Source organism: Fusarium musae, chromosome 6, assembly GCF_019915245.1.
Source record: "Fusarium musae strain F31 chromosome 6, whole genome shotgun sequence".
NCBI lineage: Eukaryota > Fungi > Ascomycota > Sordariomycetes > Hypocreales > Nectriaceae > Fusarium > Fusarium musae.
In genome coordinates this window covers 3,489,940-3,511,175 of record NC_058392.1, presented here as the reverse complement: position 1 = coordinate 3,511,175, position 21,236 = coordinate 3,489,940, and the positions used below count along the sequence as shown (strand labels likewise).

Here is a 21,236-nt window from a genome sequence, read left to right as displayed (position 1 = left end):
AATTTAGCTGGGGCTTCTCCCAGTAAACTTCCAGTGTTTTATTGACTCAACTCAAGGGATGTCGTTTCAGAAACGAGGGGCCTTTGAAGATCTGCCCTTTCAAGGGACGATTTCTATTTGCGGCGTTGGGATAATTGCTGGCTACTCTAAGCTTTTTGACAAGTCATCCCAGCTGGCCTCAGGTTAAGATGCTACGCCGGAGAGAGTTTGGCTTCTTACAGCCACCCCCTGACGGGCGAGATGCGGATGCGGCTTTTGTACGACCTTGGTTTTGGAGTTGCCTTGTTTTTTGTTTGAATTGGCTTTTCATGCCGTTCAATAAACTCCAGCTAGCAAAGGGACGTGCCTGGCGCTGCTTCAGCCTTGAGGCGTCGTGCTAGCCAGTCGCCGCGAAGGGCCGTCTGTCGGTGGGAATGCCGCACAGAGTTTAATTGTAACGCCCAAGCAATAAGCTATCAGTTGTCGCGATTGTCATCTCAGAGCCAATCGATATATTTCGTGCCCTTGCTCGTGTCGTGGTGTCTACCAAGGTTGTCTTTGCTTTTGCGTCAGCTAGGCTTGCTAGGACTTTTCAGCCGTGCTGCCTTGACCCCAGGAGCCTCAACTGAAGACGATTGGTTTGTGGTGGTGGCTTCCAGGACTATCAGAGAGGTTCTTCCCATGCTCCCGGATGTGTGAGTTCCAGAGCGCTGCAATTCTCAACATGCCACGGGTGACCGGAATTTCTCCCCTGGAGCGTGGCGTGAACTGGAGGCGGCGGCGATTGCCATTGCCGGCAAAGTCGCGACAGAGTCTCCTGTTGCGCGTGTCCCAATGTGGTCATGGTGATGCTTCTTCTGGCACGTCAAATATGACGGCGTGAGGCAATTGGGATCATGTAAAGTCGTAGACCATCAGACTCTCGCGACCGTCTCGCGCCTCTTTGAGAACGATGACCATCTCATCATCGAAGCCAACCCAGTTCCTGCGGTCTTCCCACTCAGCCCTTGGCGCCGATGTAGGGATGCTTGCGTCATCGGCTGGCTGCCTGCTCGTAGGTCGTACCTCGATGCTGCTGCCTCCGCCGCGGCCCTCCAGCTCCCATACGCGGATCTCGTCTCCTCGCGTGCTAATGCTCACAGCCTTACCCAGCGGTGTGATCTCCGCATCTGAGATGCCTGATGTGTGGCCCCAGAGGCGGATACCCAGGGATAGTGATAGGAATGTCGCAGTCGACGTGCAAAGGTATAGGACGAGAGTGTTGTCTGGTAGCGTGGCGAGAAGATACGGGTGGCTGTAGCAAAGAGTCGTAAGCCCTGATCGTGACTCATTGGTTTGAGTAGAGTCAGCGCCGCCAGAGGCTGCAATGGGGAGTGTCGATGCGAGGCGGGAGGATATTGTGTCGACGCCGGAGCCATCGGCTGACGGCGTTATCAGCAAGTCCTGAATGCCGATACACCAGCCTTCTCGGGCAGAGAAGGTGTAGGCGATGGAGGCGCTCACAGAGGACGACATGCGCCGTATCGATAGAGCGAGTGGCAAGTGGGTGGTGTGCGACTTGAGCGACGTGAGGAGATATGGAGGCGGGAGGATCGCGCTCGGTGGTTTCTCTGTCGCTGTCGCTGTCGCTTTCGATGACGGTTCGTCCTTGACACTATTCGCAGCGTCGTCCGAGGATTTGTCATCTGGGCGGTTGAACGTGTATAGCGATATTAAACCCGCTGTGGTCGCTGTTAGGACATAAGGATATCCACAAGCGACAGCGACAAGTTCTCCGTTGCAACTTTTCTCGTGCCGATATCTCCGTAATAGTTCTTGCCGCTCGAGGTTCAACCGCCAAAGTCCGAAGCCGCCATCTGCGAATCCCACTACAATATCCACTACTGTTCCAGAACCGTTTTCGTCCACCGCAAGTGATGTCGGTGCATTATCGTCGCTTTCGTTTTCCTCGTGCAAGTTGAGCTGCGCAATCGGTCGCCGCGTTCGAAGATCCCATGCGCGCAGTCCAGATTCCGAATCGGCCGTTATTGCAATGCCCTCCACGACCTTGACTAACGTCCTCTTCTGTCCTCCATTCTCATCGGGCGCATCTCGTACGCTGACCTCTTCCACTGCGCATTTTCCTCTGGCCCAGTTGTGACGTAACTTATACTGTCTCTTCCAGTCGACGCTCTCGGTCTTATTGCTCTCTCTCAGAACCTCATCCTGCGGCGCTCTTCCTTTTCGTCCATCTGCCCATACAGCTCGTCGCGAAGAATACTGTAACTTGGTTCCTTCAGCTCCACCGAGTCTAAATCCAGGTATACGTAAAGCGCGCGGCAGGACAAAGCGCTCGTAGTAATGTTCGCGCCAGAGATGAGGATCCGACGCAAGGCGGTAAAGGCGCTGTGAAGTGGGGGAGATATTCAGTAACTCTGACGACGACAGGAAGGATAATATTCGCAGTAGAAGCTCGGAGGAGATCGTGGTGAGAATATCGCGGGAAGGTGGGTTATATGCCACGTTTGCGAAACGTAAACGTTTTGAAGGCCGAGGTTGAGATACTTCTTGTGGTTCGGAGGGTTCTTCGGTCGGAGGGAGCTTACGTTTCGGCATTTTGTGCGGAGGTTGGGCGCTGCGCAGGACGAGCCTGCACTCAGCTATATAAGACCTAGAGGAGAAGGAAGATGAGGGCTTGGAGAGGTGTTGATTAAGCTCTGAGGTTGGTGGGATAAAGAAACAAAATGTCGGTGGCGATCGAGGTTCGGCGGTTGACCGGAGCTTGGTGGTGAGCTTACCCTGTACATGTCATAGTGTTCGAAGAACTTCGGGGTTTTGACGCAAAATTACTTCAAATAATTATAATATGAATGTATTATTGGTTTCAGCGGTATTTCTTGTGGTGATTCAAATACGCAGCTGAGCTTTTCGCGATTCACAAGCAAAAGCCATCGCACAGTGGTGGAACATCCATTCTTGTGAAAAGCACCAACTTCACAGTGGGCATACTATTAGTATGGTGGATTATCATATTGGCATAGTTTCCTGATGATTTATGCGTATCTACTTCATTCTCCAACGTATAGACGTAGGGTATTTCCATAATGCGTGTAAAGAGAGGAGTTCAACATCTCCCATGTAAACGAACCCAAACTCCAATGATGCTAGATCGATCATGCCCTCACAACCCCACCGCTGCGAAGATATCATCATACACCTTTCCAATCCAGCCATCCATGAGACCTCCCCTCGCAACAACGCCTAGGCCTCCAACTGCCCAAAGAGCAGCAAAAGCGACTGAAGCTCCGTGGAGAGCGAGCCATCTCCTTCTCCTTTGCTTCCTGGCCCTCTTCTCTGCAGGTGCAGTGCTTGTGCCCCAGATGTATTTCGTCGTAGGCGATAGACCAAACCACTTGGCCTGGCCCCAGATCATATGCCCGCAACCAGCAGCAAGGAGACCAACGTAAGAAACCCAAGAAGTGATAGGGTGTCGAGCAAAAGCATGTGCCACGTAGGCGAGACCGATATTGGAGCTGTCGCCCTCAACTTGCAGAGGCAGAACACGATTGACAAAGACATGGGCGGCGAAGAAGACGGAAAAAGCATAACCGGATATCGAGATATAGCTCAGCGGTGGCCATGGCGAATAAGATCTTCTTTTCTCCTCGAGTTCCGTCCTTGAACGATGGAGAGCGTACATCCCAGGGGTCGCAGCACCGTAACGTTTCATGTTCTGAGATCTCCGCAACAGTCGAAGAGCGATTCCTGATCCAATATGGGCAATGAAAGGGAGAGCGACGAGAATTGGTTCCGCAAGGGAGGTCTGGTAGATTTCACGAGTCATGAGGAGGTACGTCTCGGAGCCAGGGACAGAGCGAGTAACAGCGGGGATGAGGGATACGTTGGCGAGATGGAGGGAGGTGAATAGACCCATTGCGTAGCTTGAGAACCTCTGGATTCGCATGACTGATGAATTGTGAGTTACCTGTGCCGTCGAAACACGTAGACGCATTAGACTAGTTACTCACGATAGAAGATTGGGCCTGGGCCTGTAGCTCCATTTGTGAAGTTTGTACTTGCGCTCAGCCCGGGGGCACCGGTAGAGGGCGCCTTGATAGATGCTGAGCTCCTCTCCATATCATCGGCATCAATCATCTCATATCCATCATCGCTTCCTCTCAGCGGTGGCCCGAGGTCACGACGGTCAATAGACGGATCTGCTGGCGGAGAATCGATCGGGGAAGGGTCAAGTTGCTGTAAAGACAAGAAGCTCGCCTGTGAGGCTCGACGATCTGGGGATTGGTCGAAATCCATAATGATACCACGCCCAGCGCGTTTAAGATATGTATGACTAGAAAAACAAAGGACAAAAAAAGAATATCTGGCGGGGGACGGAAAACAAGAGATGACGGCGCGGGCTCGTGACAGGGAAGGGACTGGAAGTTTTTCCAGTTGGGATTAGCGCCTCAACGTGCTGGATTAACGGGGGAAGCTTTCAAGACTCTGGGGCAGGTGGTTCTGGAAGCCCCCTGTCGAAGAACCCCCTGGGAAAATGACGTTGAGGTTCTGGGAGCCTGGTCAGCAAGACATGCTACGTTTTGATTGGTGGCGGGTCGAGGTTCTAGGCCCTAGCCAAACTGAGTTAGTGCCCGCACTCTTATCTGGATCGTGGTCACTGCTCAAACTTCCTTCATCAAACATCAGCAGCTCACAATAGTCACGGCACTTTCATCAACACCACGCTATCAGAGATCAACTGAATTCCTGTGCTAACGAAGATACAGAAAAAGATGCCTCCAGTAAGACCAGAATATACTGGTGCCCATTCCTTGACTAACGCGTCATCAGCGACACCTGACCCTTCCCTCGGCGCAGACTGCTTCGGCACGTGAAGCTCAAAAGTCTTTCTACTGCCAGCTCTGCTCCAAAGGCTACTCACGCATGAATGACTATGAAGCCCATCTCAGCAGCTATGATCACAGTCACAAGCAGCGCCTCAAAGACATGAAGGCCATGGTTCGTGACCCCACCGCGGGCTCTCGTGCGCGCAAGGCCGAGGCCAAAGCCGACGGTCTCATCAGCATCAAGCTCCCTGGCCAAGAGACTGCCACCGGCGGAGGAGGTTTCAAGAAAGGCGGCTTCAAGAAGAGTGGCTTCAAGAGTGCTTTCACCAAGGTTGAGGGTAGTGGACCTTCAGCAACGACGACTGAGAAACCCAATCCGGCTAGTACACTCGAATCAGCACCAGTCAATCCAGGCCTCCAGAAGAATCTGTCACCAGAAAGTGACACTGAAGATGAGGGCTATGAAGTCTATGACCCTCGGTTCCCCACAGACTGAGCTGCATCGGACTCATCTTAATTTATGATTATCAAACCAAAATTCTATTTGCGAGTATCTATCCGGGTCCTATCTATCATTCTATTCTACATGGGTGGCCACTGTACACCTCCGATCTGCGATATATCCTGTTCCAACAATCCCAGCAAATTTCGACTTCCAGACATCCAGTCTGCCATTTGGTTGACTTGGGCGTTCTCACCAAACTCTGCATTTGGATCACCTGCATTGCCCATGGACGAGTCTACAACAGGTATGAGTCCGAGCTGGCTCAAATACACGTCGAATTCGTCATTGATCGGCACCATTGCCTGGTCTTCCACTTGTTGAGACTTGGCTTCGACATACAGGGCCGCGACGTTGCTCATGATATTGCATAGTCGCGACAGTTTTTGCATTGTCTCGGACGCATCACTGGTCTCCTCAATGGACGCACTGAACTGCTTCAACAGTTGGAGATCATTTTGAGAAGATGTCTCGATGACATATCCGAACAGAACAAAGAAGGGAGCAAAGGGAGTCAGCACCAGGTTCCTAAAACATTGTTAGATTCACTCAGAATCCAGGGAACTGCGACGATGAACCTACCAATGGACATATATGGCTCTCGCGTGGGGGTCTTTCCGCACCAAATCCATGCACGCGAAATGTGCGTGACAAGCCTTTCGTGCAGTGTCTATACAGTCTTGAGAGAACCTTGTGGGCGACCCTTCAGGAGCTGGAACTGCTCTATAAATGAGAGTCATGGTTGACAGCAACTGCACTTCGTCACCCTTCAGGTGGACATCGACGAGAGGGGAAGCACCAATTTTCTCAAGTGATGAGATAGCCATTTCTCGGCTCTGAAATGACTCTGCCTCGACACGACGGCACTCAGCTGCCAGCAGACGGGCTCGTTCGGCGAGGACAGCTGGTGGTTGGCTTAATGCTGCTGGACAGAACCTAGCTTCGTTAGCTTCGAGGACTCGGGAACATAGATGCAGACGATAACACTTACAGTTGCTCATAAACCTGACCCTGCAACGTTGCAGCATTAAGCCACGTACCCGCCACAGCTTTAGTTTCAAGACTCAAGATGCCATCGAAGCCGAAAGTACGTGGAATGGTGATTTCCCAATCCTGGATTGCAGGGGCTCGGCCTAGTCGAAGTGCTAGTGCTTTGTCCGTGGTATACGTGTACCAGAAAAGGATCGCCTTGATGTCAGTATCCTCGGGGTTGCGCGTTGAGAGATCCCTGCGGTGGAAACCAGCAGTCTGGCAGATTTGGGCGGCGGCACAATTGAGGTGCCAAGCCACAGATGGTCTGCAGACGTCGATGGTATATAATGTCTAATGCTTTTGTTAGTGCCCAGCATTTGCCTCGCCGAACTGACTTGTGCTTACACCCATGAGGAGAGCCTGGACTGTTTCTATCTTGGTCGACATGAAGAGAGACATGTTTGCCAGCGCTGTTTCCAGGTTGACGCGACTTGTGTAAAGGTGTGATGCAAACTCATCCTTCAGAGGTTTGTTGTCAACGGTTAAGTGGTGCTGTTCGAGAAACAAGTAATAGAGACCAACGTTGACGATGATGAAGGTGGAATCACTAAAGTCCTCTGTGGGAAAGTAGACCATTCGACAAAGGTTGGAAAAGTCGTTTATTCCAATGAAGTAGCAGACAAACGTGAAGAGACCTGGCGGAGAAGCTAGACAAAAGTCAGCGAATGGTTGCAAAGTTGATGTGGTCACTGCTACCTCTAACTCTCTTGAGCAGGTTTACGACAATATCCATAGGAGGCATTGGCAGTTGGCCCAAGCCTCCCTTTGGGATGGGCTGCTGGAGTGGAAAACGGGGACCATGGCTGATGGACTGCCGACTCTGAAGCTCGGCCAACTGTCTCAAGTTTGCGAGAGCTTCCCACATCTTGGGACTGATATCGTTCAATGAGGTGCGCTCGACGGCATGCTCAAGAAGCTCGCTAGCAAGGGTGGTTTGCTGGGCAATGACCGAATCACCACCCAGAACAGACTCCTCATCGGAACTGTCAAAAGCCGCTGTAGATGCAGAGGCTGGATCGAGACCCGGGAAGCCTGCAGGGGTGACAGGAAAATGAATGTTACTTCCTGGAGTGGAGACGGGGCGTTGGGAGAGATCCCGGAGGAGGCTTTCTATATTGCCCAAGCGGACCTCAATTTGGTCGATCTTTCGTTCACTACGAGGCACGCATGCCAGCGGTTAGTGGATGAACTGCCTTATCTGGTTGGTGAACGGCTATCGGCGAAGCTGCATGGAGGGAACAAAGCGGCACCATGTGCAGATACAGCGTCTGGGGTAAAAAGATGGTATGGGGTCACGAACTATTGGGATGAGATGAGAACTCTCTGCCGGGGCTCTTTGGGTCTCTGACCAACGCCTGTGGATGTACAGGAGCGCTTGGCCGTACGACAGTTGGAGCATGGCCAGTCTTTATCGCATCGGATCTATATCATGCAGGTGTTATTAATACCATCATCTATGTTGGACAGCCTTTGTATACAGAAACGTCCTGATTATGGGGTGTTTCTGGAGGCATTCATGGGTGGTGCTCACCTTTCTCGTACGACACTGATCACACTGTGTTCGCAGGAGTTCTTGTCAGCCCTGACATGCAAAAAGGATAGTTACATAACACAAGATGTGGTTGAAGGGTGAAACTCGCAGCGGGCCGATGCAGCTAACAAAGCCATTCTGGCAGCACGGCACACCATTTTCGCGATTGATCGCTTTGGGGATGCCGTGTAAGCGATACGTGATACGCAAGCAGGGCAGGCCCATAATCTGAATAATGCCAACACTGGAATTGGCTAAATCGGATAACAGGTACTTACCGCTCTCCGAGCAGAGTCATCGGAAGCCGCGGGTCCGTTATTTGCTTGCCCAGGATCCATATTGAGTTGTTTGATAATAGGTAGAGCTATGCGATGCGGCAACCTCCTTTTGGGTATTCACTTGCAGCCAAGGAATTGAGGCTGCAGCAGCAAGCTCAAGATCAATAAGGTGATAAGTTTTTTTGTTCTGGTAATCGGAGAAAGCGATTAGGCTCTCAGATAAGATGACAACGTGTGTATTCCGGTAAGTATCGAGGATGTGAAAGGATGAAGGAGAGTAGAAGCGGGAGCCGCGGGGACCGATTGGCGGCAGTTGAGGGCGCCGGACTGTGGCTTTGGCGTGTACAAATTAGAGTAGCAATGTGGCGCGCGTTCCGGATCTGGTCAGCATTGAGTGTGGCTGTTTTGTCGCTAACAAGACATTAATGACCTTGTCGTGGGTAGTTACAGAGTAACAATTGGAGAAACAGGGACTAATGATATGGTAGCATTGATGCTCTATTGAGTTTTAACCAATTGTCACTGAGTTTGTTCATGTATGACTGAGGTTACAGTGTACTCTGTGTCTGTAACTTAAGGTACCTTACCTTATGTAGGCCTTTAAACGAGGGATACGAAATCTAGGACAGGACTCTCGGGTTGTCAAAGATTAAGCAGGCGGCTCAATAATTACCCCGGGTAATGAGCCCTTCTGGGACACCTTCCAAAACTAGGTCTTACAGGTCAAGCCCCGTCGATCTTGTGGCTGTATAAGCTAATTGGTCAGTTCGTAATGACCCCGGGGTTTGCGGGCTGCGTCCAGACGTCAACGCCAAGAGCGAGCTTCATTCTTTAAAGCGACCTCTGCCTGCAGTTTATTTTGACTTCAACAAACTGCAGATCTCGGTCAACTCAATATGGCTGAAGCTAAGGAGAAAGATACGATATCGACAGGCGGTTCACAGTCTGGTTCTGCTGTGTCGAATAATCAGGACATGGCTGTTACTATTGAACAGAACGGAGACGAAAAGGGTGACACAAAGGAAGAAGAAAAAAAGGATACGAGCTTCAAGTACTACCTGGAAAGTATCACAGTCGCGACATTTGTGAGCCTCTACTAACAGCATCTGCAGCGCGTCTTCACTTACAACGATCGCTTAGGATGGATCCTCAACAGCATCGCGTTCGTGGCCATGATCGCCGCTGGAACGATATTACCCCTGATGGACCTTGTTTTCGGAAAATTCATCAACGTGTTCACTGATTTTGCAACTGGAGTCTTGTCGCCTGCTGGGTATCGAAGTGAAGTCAGCAAGTACAGGTATGTTTACCAGCCACTGTTTGCATTCAGACACTGACCATTGTTAGCTTGTACTTTATCTATCTCTTTATCGCAAAGTTTGCTTTGACATATCTTTGGACGGTAAGTCACTTACACGCAATATGTTCAAATAGAGATGATGCTAAGGGGGTTAGATTCTCGTCTCTATTGCTGCTATCAATACTACAAAAGCACTGCGTGTCGACTTTGTACGAAGTACCCTCCGTCAAGAAGTCGCCTTCTTCGACTCTCCATCATCGTCAATTCCTGGGCAAATCACAACAAATGGAAATCTTATCAACCAGGGAATCTCCGAAAAGTTTGGTATTACCATCGCGGCTCTGTCAACCTTTGTCTCAGCCTTTGTCGTCGCATTCGCAGTGCAATGGAAATTGACACTCATTGTCCTTGCAATCATTCCCGTCAACCTAGTTGTCACGATTATCTGTGTCGCTATCGATACTGGCTATGAATATGCCATGTTTGACGTCTACTCGCGATCGAGCTCCTTGGCAGAGGAGGCTTTCTCGACTATTCGAACGGCTCATGCTTTCTGGGCGTTCCCCAAGCTGTCCAAGAGATTCACCAACACCCTTGAGGAGGCCAGGAGGATTGGTCATAAGAAGTCTTGGGTTTACATGGTTCTGTTCCCAACTGAGTTCTTTTGTATCTTTGCGGGTTATGGATTGGCTTTTTGGCAGGGTATGAGGATGTACTCTGAGGGTGAGATCACCCAACCTGGTACAGTTGTTACGTGAGACTTCTATATGTGCTCATACCCCGATTAATTGGCTAACATGAGTACTCTAGTGTCATCTTTGCAGTTCTCGTTGCTGCTACGGCTCTCACTCAAATCGCACCTCAGACAATCGCCATCTCCAAAGCGACTGCAGCTGCGCAAGAGATGTTTGAGATGATTGATCGCAAGTCTCAAATCGACGCTTTGTCGCAGGAAGGAGATACCATCCCCGACTTCAAGGGCGATATCCAGTTCCGTGGCGTTCGCTTTGCGTACCCATCGCGAGCCAACGTCGAAATTCTCCACTCACTCAACCTCGACATTCCCGCCGATCAAACGACTGCTTTGGTTGGAGCCAGCGGATCAGGCAAAAGCACTATCTTTGGACTCTTGGAGCGATGGTATATGCCGAGTGCTGGTTCTATCACGCTCGATGGACGTCCTGTGGAGAGCTTGAACTTGCAATGGCTACGAACAAACATTAGAATGGTCCAGCAGGTACGCACAAGGATTGATCTGGATCGTAAGCCACAGTGATGCTGACCTCCTTACCAGGAACCGACCCTATTCAGCGGCACTATCTATCAAAACGTTGTCGATGGTTTGACGGGTACCTCTATGGTGGACCTTTCAGAAGAAGAAAAGAAACGCATGGTTGTTGATGCCTGTAAATCGGCTTATGCCCACGACTTCATCGAAGCATTGCCAAATGTAAGTCTCTCCTTTCCCCCTTAGGATACTTTGACTAACTACTTTTCAGGGCTACGATACTTGGATCGGCGAGCGAGGCGCCTCTTTATCCGGTGGACAAAAGCAACGTGTAGTCATTGCTCGCAGCATCATCTCCAACCCCAAAGTCCTCATGCTCGACGAAGCTACCAGTGCTCTTGACCCTAACGCCGAAAAGATTGTGCAACAAGCTCTCAACAACGTCGCCAAGGGTCGAACCATGATCGTCATCGCTCACAGGCTGTCTACGATTCGAGATGCTGATAACATCATTGTTATGGCCAAGGGTGAAACTATCGAGCAGGGTTCTCACGACTCTCTGATTGAACGTGGTGGCACATACTCGCGCCTTGTTCGCTTGCAGGATCTTGGAAAGGGAAGTGCTTCAACAGAAGATGAGGATAGTGAGACGGACAAGGAGGAGCCAGTTTCTGGTCTTGACCCTGTCTTGTCTCGTGCTTCTCAGCATGCTACAGCCGATATCTCGCAGGACGATGGAATCAACTACGGGCTTCTGAAGGGCCTTTGGCTTGTTATCAAGGAACAACGGTCGTTGTGGTTCTCTGGATTCATTCTGGTCATCATCTCATTATTGGGAGGTAAGTCTCACCACAAACGACTGTAGAAAAGGGGTAAACTTACAAGAACTAGGCGGCACTTACCCAGCATTGGCCATCCTCTTCTCCAAGACAATGAAGGCTTTCGAGACCATAGACGTCAGCGAGGCCAATTTCTTCTCACTCATGTTCTTCGTCGTTGCCCTCGCCAACTTTGTCATCTACGCTGTCGCTGGCTGGGTTTGCAATGAGATCGGCCAGGTAAGTGTCTTTACTTCATTGAGGCATACAAGGCTAACACTTCTCAGCATGTTATGACTGCATACCGTGGCGAGCTATTCGACAACACCCTTCGACAAGACATGGTCTTCTTCGACGATCCAAACCGCGGAACTGGCGCTCTCGTTTCTCGATTGGCTGCCGAGCCTACCAGTCTCCAGGAACTTCTATCCATGAACCTATCACTCATCATGATCAACATCGTCACCGTTCTGTCTAGTTCCATTCTCGCCATTGCCTACGGCTGGAAGCTAGGTCTTGTACTGACACTTTGTGCTCTGCCCGTTCTTGTTGGCTCAGGATATATTCGAATCCGTCTTGAATACAAGTTTGACGATGATACTGCTGGACGGTTTGCGAAGAGTAGCAGCTTGGCTTCTGAAGCTGTGTTGGGAATCAGGACTGTGTCTTCACTGGCTCTGGAACGGGCTGTCATTGAAAGATACAACAGCGCCCTTGAAGGACTTGCTAAGGAGGCAATTGCTGGCCTAGGCTGGAAGATGCTGTTCTACTCTTTCAGTCAGTCAGCATCTTTCCTGGCGATGGCGCTGGGTTTCTGGTAAGTTCAGCTGGAGTCTGAAGCCGAAAGGCAACACTAACAAGTAACAGGTACGGCGGTCGCCTTGTCTCCTTTGGCGAGTACACCACAGATCAGTTCTACGTCATCTTCATCGCCGTCGTGTTCTCCGGAGAAACATCAGCCATGCTCTTCCAATACACCACGAGTATCACCAAAGCACGAACTGCCATCAACTACATTTTCCAGCAGCGTCGTCAAAAGGCCCTTCATGATAATGCAGAAAATGGACCAGGAGCTTTGGGAAGTGAGAAGTCATCTGAGAAGGGTATTGATGTGTCTTGCAAGGAGATCACCTTCGCTTACCCCCGTCGACCTAAGTTGCAGGTTCTCAAAGGGGTCGACATCAGCATCGAATCCGGCAAGATGATTGCACTGGTTGGTGCATCAGGATGTGGTAAATCGACCATGATAGCGCTTCTTGAGCGTTTCTATGACCCAACTTCGGGTATGTTACTTGCGGACGGACAGGATATCAAGATGAAGGACAGGCGCCTACACAGAAGGGACATTGCTCTTGTTCAGCAAGAGCCAGTCTTGTATCAGGGTTCTATCAGAGACAACATCTCCCTCGGCATCGAAGAAGGCGTTCCCTCTGACGACGAGATCATCGAGGCTTGTAAACAAGCCAACGTCTATGAGTTCGTTTCATCCCTTCCTGAAGGTCTTACTACACCCTGCGGAAATCAAGGTCTTTCACTCTCAGGAGGTCAACGTCAACGTATTGCCATCGCTCGAGCTCTTATCCGCAAGCCACGTCTTCTTCTACTCGACGAAGCCACCAGTGCTCTCGATACAGAGAGTGAGAAGGTCGTCAAAGAAGCCTTGGATCGAGCAGCCGAGGGAAGGACAACAGTTGCTGTGGCTCATCGACTGAGCACAATTCGAGACGCCGATGTCATCTGTGTCTTTGCAGGTGGAAAGATTGTTGAGAGGGGACGACACGAGGAGCTTGTTGCGAAGAGGGGTCTTTACTATGAGATGGTGTTGGGTCAGTCTTTGGATAGGGAGGCATAAGCATTAGACGGAACCGGCGTTCGAGGGAGTTGCCCTTAGGATATCAGGGCCAAACGGGACTTGGATCTTGCGATGTTTCTGGTTTGGGGTTCTCTACTCATGTACTTACGGTTGAGTCCAGGATCAGGACGACGAATCTTTCTACTCTTTGTACACATTTATCATCACTACTTTGTAATATAGAGCGGGCACAAAAGCTGTATGCAAATAGACCTCCAATCTTCACATTTCAGCAGTTGAAATTGACATAAGCCTGGCATGGCCTATGTAACTCTTCCCTTTCATCTTGTATCTTGGACAACTGGGACAACGACTCCAAGGCCAGACAGATACAGCATCATGACAAGAAGAGTGTCACTCGCCCATGTCACATTTGCAAAGTTGAAGACGAGATAATGGGATCAAAACGAAGCCTGAACAAAGTCTAGCTCGTTCTATTCTGATCTAGAAAACATATCGTCGTATCTACTTTTGTCTAGGGCCCATTATAATAACTCAACATGCACTTTTACTAACCACGTAACACGCTCGCATCGCTTAAGCCAAGACCTTAACATCTCCCTCCTTGAGCTTACCAGCCTCGACGAGTCGCTTGGTCTCGCCGGCCCAGACAGCCTTGATCTCATCGGCAACCTTGAGACCGTTGAGCTTACCAGCAAGAGCAGCAATCTCATCGGGGTCGATCTTGCCCTGGATGGTCTCGACATCGCCGAGAACGGAGTCGATGTCAGCGGGCGTGGGCTCGCCGGCAGCGAAGTAGTTGGCGTCCTTGACGGATCCCTTGAGGACACGCTTGTTCTTCTTGACGGCGTTCTTGGCAGCCTCCTTCGCCTTCTTGGAGGACTCACGGTCAGCCTTGGCAGCAGCCTCGGCCTCCTGGCGAGCCTTCTCCTCGGCGAGCTTGGCGGCCTCAGCATCCTCCTTGGCCTTCTTCTCAGCAGCCTCGCGCTCGAAACGCTTCTTGTTCTTGGCGGCGTTGGCCTCCTGTCGGAATCGCTTGATGCGCTCATCGCCGGCAGAAGCGTCATCTAGCAGCTTGCGGAGACGGGCGTTGTCGTCAGCCTTCTTCTTCTTGCGAGCGTTGGTGTTCTTGCGCTCCTGGTGTCGCTTCTGATCACGGTTCTCGTTGTCATCGGGGACATCCTCGTCGAGGTACTCGAAGGTTCTCCAGCTGTCAAAGTTGTACCAAAAGTTGTAGAACTCCTCGACCTGTTCCTTGGTGGCGTCGGCACTGCCGAATGAGGGGACGGGGTGTGTCTTGGAGAAGCGAGCCTCAGACTTGAAGACCTTGCTCCATGCCTTGTAGTAGTCGGTCTTCTGGAGTTGCTTCTTGGTAGGGGGCTCGACATCAGCCTCCTCATCGACGGAGTCGAACTGGCGACGCTTGATGGGGTCAAGAAGGACGTCGGTGGCCTTCTGGATACACTTGAAGAACTGATCGTCCTCGGTACGGCCCTGGGCGGCCTTCTTATCGGGGTGGTGCTTGAGGACCTTCTTGCGGTGAGCCTTCTTGATCTGGTCCTCAGTAGCCTTCCATCGGTACTTGGAGAGGCCGAGAATCTTGTAGTGGTCCTGGGTCTAGATTACGCTTGTTAGTATGGAATATTGTCTCGAATCGTTGTAAATACATACCTTCCAGTCCTTGGCCTCACGCTGGAGCATCATAGGATCCTCAGGCTCGCTCTCATCGCTGGCGTCGCCTTCCTCAACGTTCTTGGTGCTCTCCTGAGCCTGGATGCGGTCATCCTCAGAGAAAGTGCGCTTGTGGCGGGCACGGCGAGCGTGGGCGAGGAAGTGAGGTCCAACGGGCTCGATGGTTCGCTGAGTAGCCTCAGTGAGCTTGCCGATGGCCTTGAAGTCCTTGTCGGCAGCCCAGCCGCTGGGAAGGGCGGGAAGGGGGATGGTCACAGTAGCCACGGAAGCCATTATGTGATGTGTGGATTTGTTGGTGATGGAGAGAGGGAGAAAAAATCCAGCCGTTTTTTTGGCTGTAATAATTTTTTTCAATGGCGCACTTAATCGAGTTCCCCCACCATGGATGGACTGAAATCATTGGCGGGGTAAAAGTTCCAGTGGACGATCGGGCAGTTACAGTGGGAGGATGCTCTACAATGCTCTACAATAGCGTTTTCATGTGTCCGGATCCGCTGAATATTCCCGGCTCAGTGATCGGCCCTCGCGGGAATCCGCTGAACCGCCCGGCCATTGAAACCATCTAATCCAGTTGAACTTGAACTAGACTTTTTTTACTTTCGATCTCCAAGCCGTTTCAACTCGATCACGACAGCCCCAGCACGATACTCACGATCTCCTATTGCGCCAGCCCTACCTTTCAGTTCGAAGACTTTTCATTCGTTGGAATTGTCAGATTTCAAAATGGCCACCGCTCCAGCTCCCGCTCTCAATGCTTACCGACACCTTATGCGCGCGGCGCGAATCGCTTTCCAAGGTACGAAACCATTCCGGAACAGAACTTCGAATGCAGCCGATTGATGTTCGGAATTGGTCCAATGGGCTTTGCTGACTGTCTGATTCACTGCAGGCGACGCCCCTATCCTCTCTGCCGCTCAGCTTCAGATCCGCAACGAGTTCCGCCAAAAAGCCTCGGCTGATGCTGCTGATGCTTCTGCAGCGATTAAGCATGCCGAGGAGGTAGCAAAGGTCCTTCGTCAGAACGTTGTTCAGGGTCAAAGGACAGAGGAGGGCAAGGACACGTTCAGTGAGTTCAGAATGATTGGTAGAAGGCGAAGACGGAAGCTAATAGCATTTACAGAGCTGAGAATACACGAAGACATTGAGCGAGGCGATAACGAGTCCATCAAGACGGCTGGCAAAGGCACAGTTGGAGGTGGCTGCTGCGGCGGTGGTGGTAAAAAATGAGAGGAGACTACCTACCTATTAGCCCCATTGTACAATTTGTAACATTATCTGACTGTCATGATACCCTCCAGGAATGAAATGCACCAAAATGATCATCACTCTAGAATAGTTCTTTGCTTCCCATCTATTCCTATTTCTCACGTAATCTGCAACCACCATGATCAATTGTCCTTTTCGCTAATGAAGACCATCCTATCCATGATGTCCTTTTCCCGACGCCAAACTCCAAAAGGCATGCTATTCTACCTTATGATGAACATAAAACAAGTCGTTACTTCATTTACTCTCCGGTAAGAGCGGCGTAAGCAGGTGTGTCGGAAGCTCCTGGGGGTGCTGCCACAGGAGCTGGCAGAGCCTGGCGGTTGGCCGAACTACTACCACCCTCGATCGATCGCTGGCCTTGAGATCCTCCCTGGCGCTGTCTAGCATCTCGCAACATCTGCGTCCTCTCGTCCTTGTCCATAGTACCGATAGCCTTCGGTTGTCCCCATCGAACCCTTAGAGGGCATCCTGCAATGACGGCGCGACCCTGACAAGCTTCAGCAGCCCTCTCAGCAGCCTCTCGAGTTTCGTAGTTGACAAATGCGCAGTGCGACATGTGTGAGCAGACCAAGCTCTTGATCTTGCCGTGGACCTTGAAGAAGTCGCGAAGCTTGTACTCTGGGAGATCATCCTCGATGCCGGTCACGAAAAGTGACATGATATTCTTGTCGGCGGGAGGAGCCCAGTCGCGTGGGTTAGGAGGGAGCTGAGCAGCACTGGGGAAGACCTGACGACCTTTACCACCAGTTCTAGCTCCCGCGGCAGCAGCAGCCTTTGTGTCTCGGGTTCGAATTGGTCCAGGTCCTCCAAGACCAGCGCCTACAGCTGCGTTTCCACCCTTGGAGCTCTCTCCCTCCTCGATAGTCCTTCCTTTACGAAAGTAAGGCTTGCTGTTGGCGAGTCTTCGTAGCAGTTCGCGCGCCTTCTCGTCCGTCTTTTCGTATTCCTCCTGTCCAACCTTTCCCTCCTCGATGAGCTGCTCATTGTTTTGCGCAAAGTATTCTCGGTTGATATCTGACTGCGGGCCGGGCGCGACCATCTTGAGAGCGGCATCGCGAACGACGATGGGGAGGCCGAAGGAAAGATCGAGCATGCAACATTGGCAACAGTTCTTGAGTCGCGCACAAGTCAAGCAAATGTTTGTTCGCTTCTTACGACCGTTGGCGCGAGTACCGCTCCAGGCGAATACGGTGAAAGGTCTGGTACACTATCCAGATATTTGTTAGCATTGTATGTATGCGAAAATGCGGAGCAAAACGACGCGAAAGACTTACCAATTTGCATTCGGCACCATAATCTTCTTTAAGCATCTTGACATAAGGATTATCAGGTAGACACGTCTCGCAGACGGAGGGAAAGTCGGTGGTCTCCCATCCTGATCGGTTGAGATCCTGCTTGATCTGAGGCGGCATCGTGAATAGATAGAGAGTAATGATTTTGCGCAGAGAAAAGCTTCTAGTTGACTGTGATGACTTTTGGAGTTGAGGCGCGGAAATTCAGTCATCCGCCACCTTATGTAATACAAAATATGGCCTTAGACTCCAAACCTAAAACCGGAGTTGGCCGTTATTGGGCAGAGTGGTTACGGTCTTATCGATAAGCCATGGTAATAACATTTCCCGGTCATCTCGGACAGATGTAAGTGCCCAATCGTGACTGGATCATTCATTTTGGAGGATTTGCACGAGACAGATCGATAATCTGATAGCTTCGTCATAAGATCTATTTCCCGTCATTTTCTTACTTGAAAGTTCTGGAGAAGTCAGATGCTGTTAGTAGATCTGGGGGCTTCTCATGATATGAGGTGGACATGATTGGTTCGATACGAAAACGAAAAATCTCTATTTGGCAATTCAAAAGTTGGAGAAGTCCAAAACATGATGCAGCATTGCAGGTAATATGATGGACTAGCTATCATCATGACGGAAGCTGTCCGGCTACAGCCTACAGAATACACTCAATTGTTTTTAGTTGGTTGTCATGGCTTGCATTGTTATCTTGATGCAAGAGACAATGTTCTCGTAGACGCTTTCGTATTCGTATCATTTCTCGCAAATTGAGCCTCCGGATACCTCTTCCTAGCATCCATCAATTAGCTGCAGCGTTCTCACCGCCATACAATTCCGAATTGTGGCGAAAGGAGGTATAATTACAAGGATAATTTGATCAATTGATGCAATAGCAAATCAATGCTTTTCCAAAGAAATCAACAACTTGTTCAAGTCCTAGTCTTTCACATGAAGACCAAAGTCATGGAAGTTAACTTAGCATCCGTAAATTACTTCGGGTCGTAAACTATCGGGTCGCCTAGACCGTGAACCCGGGCCCCCTAGACCCCCAAGCGATAGACAGGGGAACTAATGCAGTTCAAGTTTAGCGTACTTTTACTTCTCAATTCGCAATTGAGATTGGATGCCCAGAGTCGGGATGGCTTGTGCAGTTCAGGGGAGGGCCCTGAAATTTGTTTGTTGCGACAGGTACTCCGTAGTCCCTCTGCGTAACCTTCAGCCATTAAAACCAACCCACTCCCTTTAGATTTCTACTTTTCAATCGATCTTTAATTCGCCTGCTGTCCCTCTCTTCTTTGCATTGACTTCGATTCTCTTCCAACCTTAAACTTCACCTTTCAACACTTTACACCATATTCAACATGGTTGCCTCATCTACCGCCTCCAACCTCGAGCGCGAGGATCACCAGCGCGATGCCGACTTCAACAGGGCCATGCACGGCACCTCTGCCCAGGCCCGAGGTGGTGTTGCTGCCATGTTCCGAAAGGGTGGTTCTGCTAAGCAGGCTGCTGTCGACGAGTACTTCAAGCACTGGGACAATAAGCGCGCTGAGGACGAGACTCCTGAGGAGCGAGCTGTATGATCCCTTGATATGCCCCGCCATCAACAAATAGGAGGAACTAACATAGCGGTCAGGCCCGTACTGCCGAATACGCCACTTTGACTCGACAGTAAGTGATCTGATTCCTGTCTCTGTTTCTCCGTGGCCTTTTGGTCCATGTCTTAGAATGTCTCTTTTTGGACTGTCGACTGACTTTGGGTTCGCAGCTACTACAACCTTGCTACCGATCTCTACGAGTATGGCTGGGGCCAGTCTTTCCACTTCTGCCGATTCTCCCAGGGCGAGCCCTTTTACCAGGCCATTGCCCGCCATGAGCACTACCTTGCTCACCAGATTGGCATCAAGGAGGGCATGAAGGTTCTCGACGTCGGTTGCGGTGTTGGTGGTCCCGCCCGCGAGATCGCCAAGTTCACTGGCGCCCACATCACCGGTCTGAACAACAACGACTACCAGATTGAGCGTGCTACCCACTACGCTTTCAAGGAGGGTCTGTCAGACCAGCTCAAATTTGTCAAGGGTGACTTTATGGTTCGTACTACCCAGCATCCTCGGGCCCCGACCCCCAGCTAATACCCCTTTTAGCAAATGTCCTTCCCTGACAACAGCTTCGATGCCGTTTACGCTATTGAGGCTACTTGCCACGCCCCTACTCTCAAGGGCATCTACAGCGAGATCTTCCGAGTTCTCAAGCCCGGTGGTGTCTTCGGTGTGTACGAGTGGCTCATGACCGACGAGTACGACAACGATAACCTCCGCCACCGTGAGATTCGATTGGGTATCGAGCAGGGCGATGGTATCTCCAACATGTGCAAGGTCTCTGAGGGCCTTGACGCCATCAAGGACTCTGGTTTCGAGATGCTTCACCACGAGGATCTTGCCATGCGCCCTGATGCTCTCCCCTGGTACTGGCCCCTCGCCGGTGAGCTCCGCTACATTCAGTCCGTTGGTGACATCTTCACCATCGTACGCATGACCACCTGGGGACGAACCATTGCCCACGGTCTGGCAGGTCTTCTTGAGACATTCAAGCTTGCTCCTGCTGGAACCAAGAAGACTGCTGACAGTCTGGCTCTCGCTGCCGACTGCTTGGTCGCCGGTGGTCGGGATCACCTCTTCACCCCCATGTATCTCATGGTGGCTCGCAAGCCTTCTGCGTAAAGCAACAGGGTTATGACAACAAAATTCCAAAACAAAAACATCTTATGAAGATCAAAAAGGGCATTCAAATCATGCTGGCTGATGATGCATACATATATGAAGTGGCCGGCCTCAAGATACAGAGGATCCAGAAGGCAGAGGAGTTTGGGGACAATACTGGCTTATAATTGTAATATACATACCATACAATTTCAAATTTCTTGTCAATGATAGCCTGATTGGCCATGATACAACATTAATTGAATCATATCAACATTTAGTACTGAGGTGATCTCTTGGCGGTTTCTTGTTCCTCCGGCACCATCATCTGACTGTATCCAAGCTACCTAGGTGAGGAAAAACTTAGGATCTTGATTCTAGAATGACAAAAAGGACTTGGGTAACTTGGTATAGATTTAGGGAATCCTTTACTGAACTTATTATGACGCCCTGTATCAAGGTCCGATGTTTTCTTGCTCCTCGAAGCCAAGCAGATAAAGCACTCAGTTTTTATGTTTTTTGGTGGAGATAAATGGTCCCCCAATGCGCCCCTGGATCCCCCAACAGACTTTCGAAATGGGTCGGAGGGTTCAGTTCTGAGCTGTGATAGGTGCCTCAGCGCTAGAGGCTACCCTGCGAAAACAGTGCTGCAGTGAGTGGCAGGGGTCTCATCAGAGTTGCTGTAGGCGGGGAGCAAGAGAGGGATAAAGCTGCCCCGAGCTAACGGAGGCTCACTCGGGGGTTTTGGAGAGCGGGTACGCCATTAGTCACCATAAATTGGTGAGGGCTCAAGTACCTCGCAGTTCCGGCACGATACGTACCGACTGGCCCCAAAAAAAAACTGGTAGCTGGCCAGCGAAAGCGTTGTTCGGTGAAATTCCCTCTCTCAACCCGACCTGTTCCATCTCTCAACACCAACTTCAGTTCATCACCATTTTCAATTCCCACGTCAAAGTCGACGACCAGGGAATTAAGAGAAGCCT

At 50.7% G+C, this 21,236-nt stretch overlaps 9 protein-coding genes across 9 annotated transcripts; 4 read left to right on the top strand and 5 right to left on the bottom strand.

The window, feature by feature from the left end:
• Positions 1 to 873: 873 nt before the first annotated feature.
• J7337_008927 (uncharacterized protein) lies at positions 874 to 2,574 on the bottom strand (the record flags this gene model as incomplete). The annotated part of the gene is made up of 1 exon (XM_044826532.1): positions 874 to 2,574. One exon carries the CDS (start codon positions 2,572 to 2,574, stop codon positions 874 to 876), a length of 1,701 nt encoding a protein of 566 aa, XP_044679449.1.
• Positions 2,575 to 3,139: 565 nt separating this feature from the next.
• J7337_008926 (uncharacterized protein) lies at positions 3,140 to 4,272 on the bottom strand (the record flags this gene model as incomplete). Its single annotated transcript, XM_044826531.1, has 2 exons — positions 3,140 to 3,924; positions 3,987 to 4,272. The coding sequence occupies 2 exons, from the start codon at positions 4,270 to 4,272 to the stop codon at positions 3,140 to 3,142; spliced, it is 1,071 nt and encodes a 356-aa protein (XP_044679448.1).
• A 476-nt stretch (positions 4,273 to 4,748) lies between these two features.
• On the top strand, positions 4,749 to 5,298 carry J7337_008925 (uncharacterized protein; the record flags this gene model as incomplete). Its single annotated transcript, XM_044826530.1, has 2 exons — positions 4,749 to 4,757; positions 4,807 to 5,298. The coding sequence occupies 2 exons, from the start codon at positions 4,749 to 4,751 to the stop codon at positions 5,296 to 5,298; spliced, it is 501 nt and encodes a 166-aa protein (XP_044679447.1).
• An 86-nt stretch (positions 5,299 to 5,384) lies between these two features.
• J7337_008924 (uncharacterized protein) lies at positions 5,385 to 8,205 on the bottom strand (the record flags this gene model as incomplete). The annotated part of the gene is made up of 6 exons (XM_044826529.1): positions 5,385 to 5,832; positions 5,887 to 6,240; positions 6,296 to 6,627; positions 6,682 to 6,983; positions 7,033 to 7,480; positions 8,146 to 8,205. The coding sequence occupies 6 exons, from the start codon at positions 8,203 to 8,205 to the stop codon at positions 5,385 to 5,387; spliced, it is 1,944 nt and encodes a 647-aa protein (XP_044679446.1).
• An 836-nt stretch (positions 8,206 to 9,041) lies between these two features.
• On the top strand, positions 9,042 to 13,343 carry J7337_008923 (uncharacterized protein; the record flags this gene model as incomplete). The annotated part of the gene is made up of 10 exons (XM_044826528.1): positions 9,042 to 9,230; positions 9,258 to 9,445; positions 9,493 to 9,547; positions 9,601 to 10,199; positions 10,256 to 10,682; positions 10,740 to 10,895; positions 10,945 to 11,512; positions 11,565 to 11,731; positions 11,779 to 12,308; positions 12,359 to 13,343. The coding sequence occupies 10 exons, from the start codon at positions 9,042 to 9,044 to the stop codon at positions 13,341 to 13,343; spliced, it is 3,864 nt and encodes a 1,287-aa protein (XP_044679445.1).
• A 537-nt stretch (positions 13,344 to 13,880) lies between these two features.
• Positions 13,881 to 15,269, bottom strand: J7337_008922 (uncharacterized protein; the record flags this gene model as incomplete). Its single annotated transcript, XM_044826527.1, has 2 exons — positions 13,881 to 14,921; positions 14,976 to 15,269. The coding sequence occupies 2 exons, from the start codon at positions 15,267 to 15,269 to the stop codon at positions 13,881 to 13,883; spliced, it is 1,335 nt and encodes a 444-aa protein (XP_044679444.1).
• Positions 15,270 to 15,719: 450 nt separating this feature from the next.
• On the top strand, positions 15,720 to 16,223 carry MZM1 (Mitochondrial zinc maintenance protein 1, mitochondrial; the record flags this gene model as incomplete). The annotated part of the gene is made up of 2 exons (XM_044826526.1): positions 15,720 to 15,792; positions 15,886 to 16,223. The coding sequence occupies 2 exons, from the start codon at positions 15,720 to 15,722 to the stop codon at positions 16,221 to 16,223; spliced, it is 411 nt and encodes a 136-aa protein (XP_044679443.1).
• A 280-nt stretch (positions 16,224 to 16,503) lies between these two features.
• On the bottom strand, positions 16,504 to 17,677 carry SLT11 (Pre-mRNA-splicing factor slt11; the record flags this gene model as incomplete). The annotated part of the gene is made up of 2 exons (XM_044826525.1): positions 16,504 to 17,472; positions 17,540 to 17,677. 2 exons carry the CDS (start codon positions 17,675 to 17,677, stop codon positions 16,504 to 16,506), a joined length of 1,107 nt encoding a protein of 368 aa, XP_044679442.1.
• A 1,238-nt stretch (positions 17,678 to 18,915) lies between these two features.
• Positions 18,916 to 20,274, top strand: ERG6_3 (Delta(24)-sterol C-methyltransferase; the record flags this gene model as incomplete). The annotated part of the gene is made up of 4 exons (XM_044826524.1): positions 18,916 to 19,131; positions 19,191 to 19,225; positions 19,323 to 19,644; positions 19,699 to 20,274. The coding sequence occupies 4 exons, from the start codon at positions 18,916 to 18,918 to the stop codon at positions 20,272 to 20,274; spliced, it is 1,149 nt and encodes a 382-aa protein (XP_044679441.1).
• Between the last annotated feature and the right edge of the window lie 962 nt (positions 20,275 to 21,236).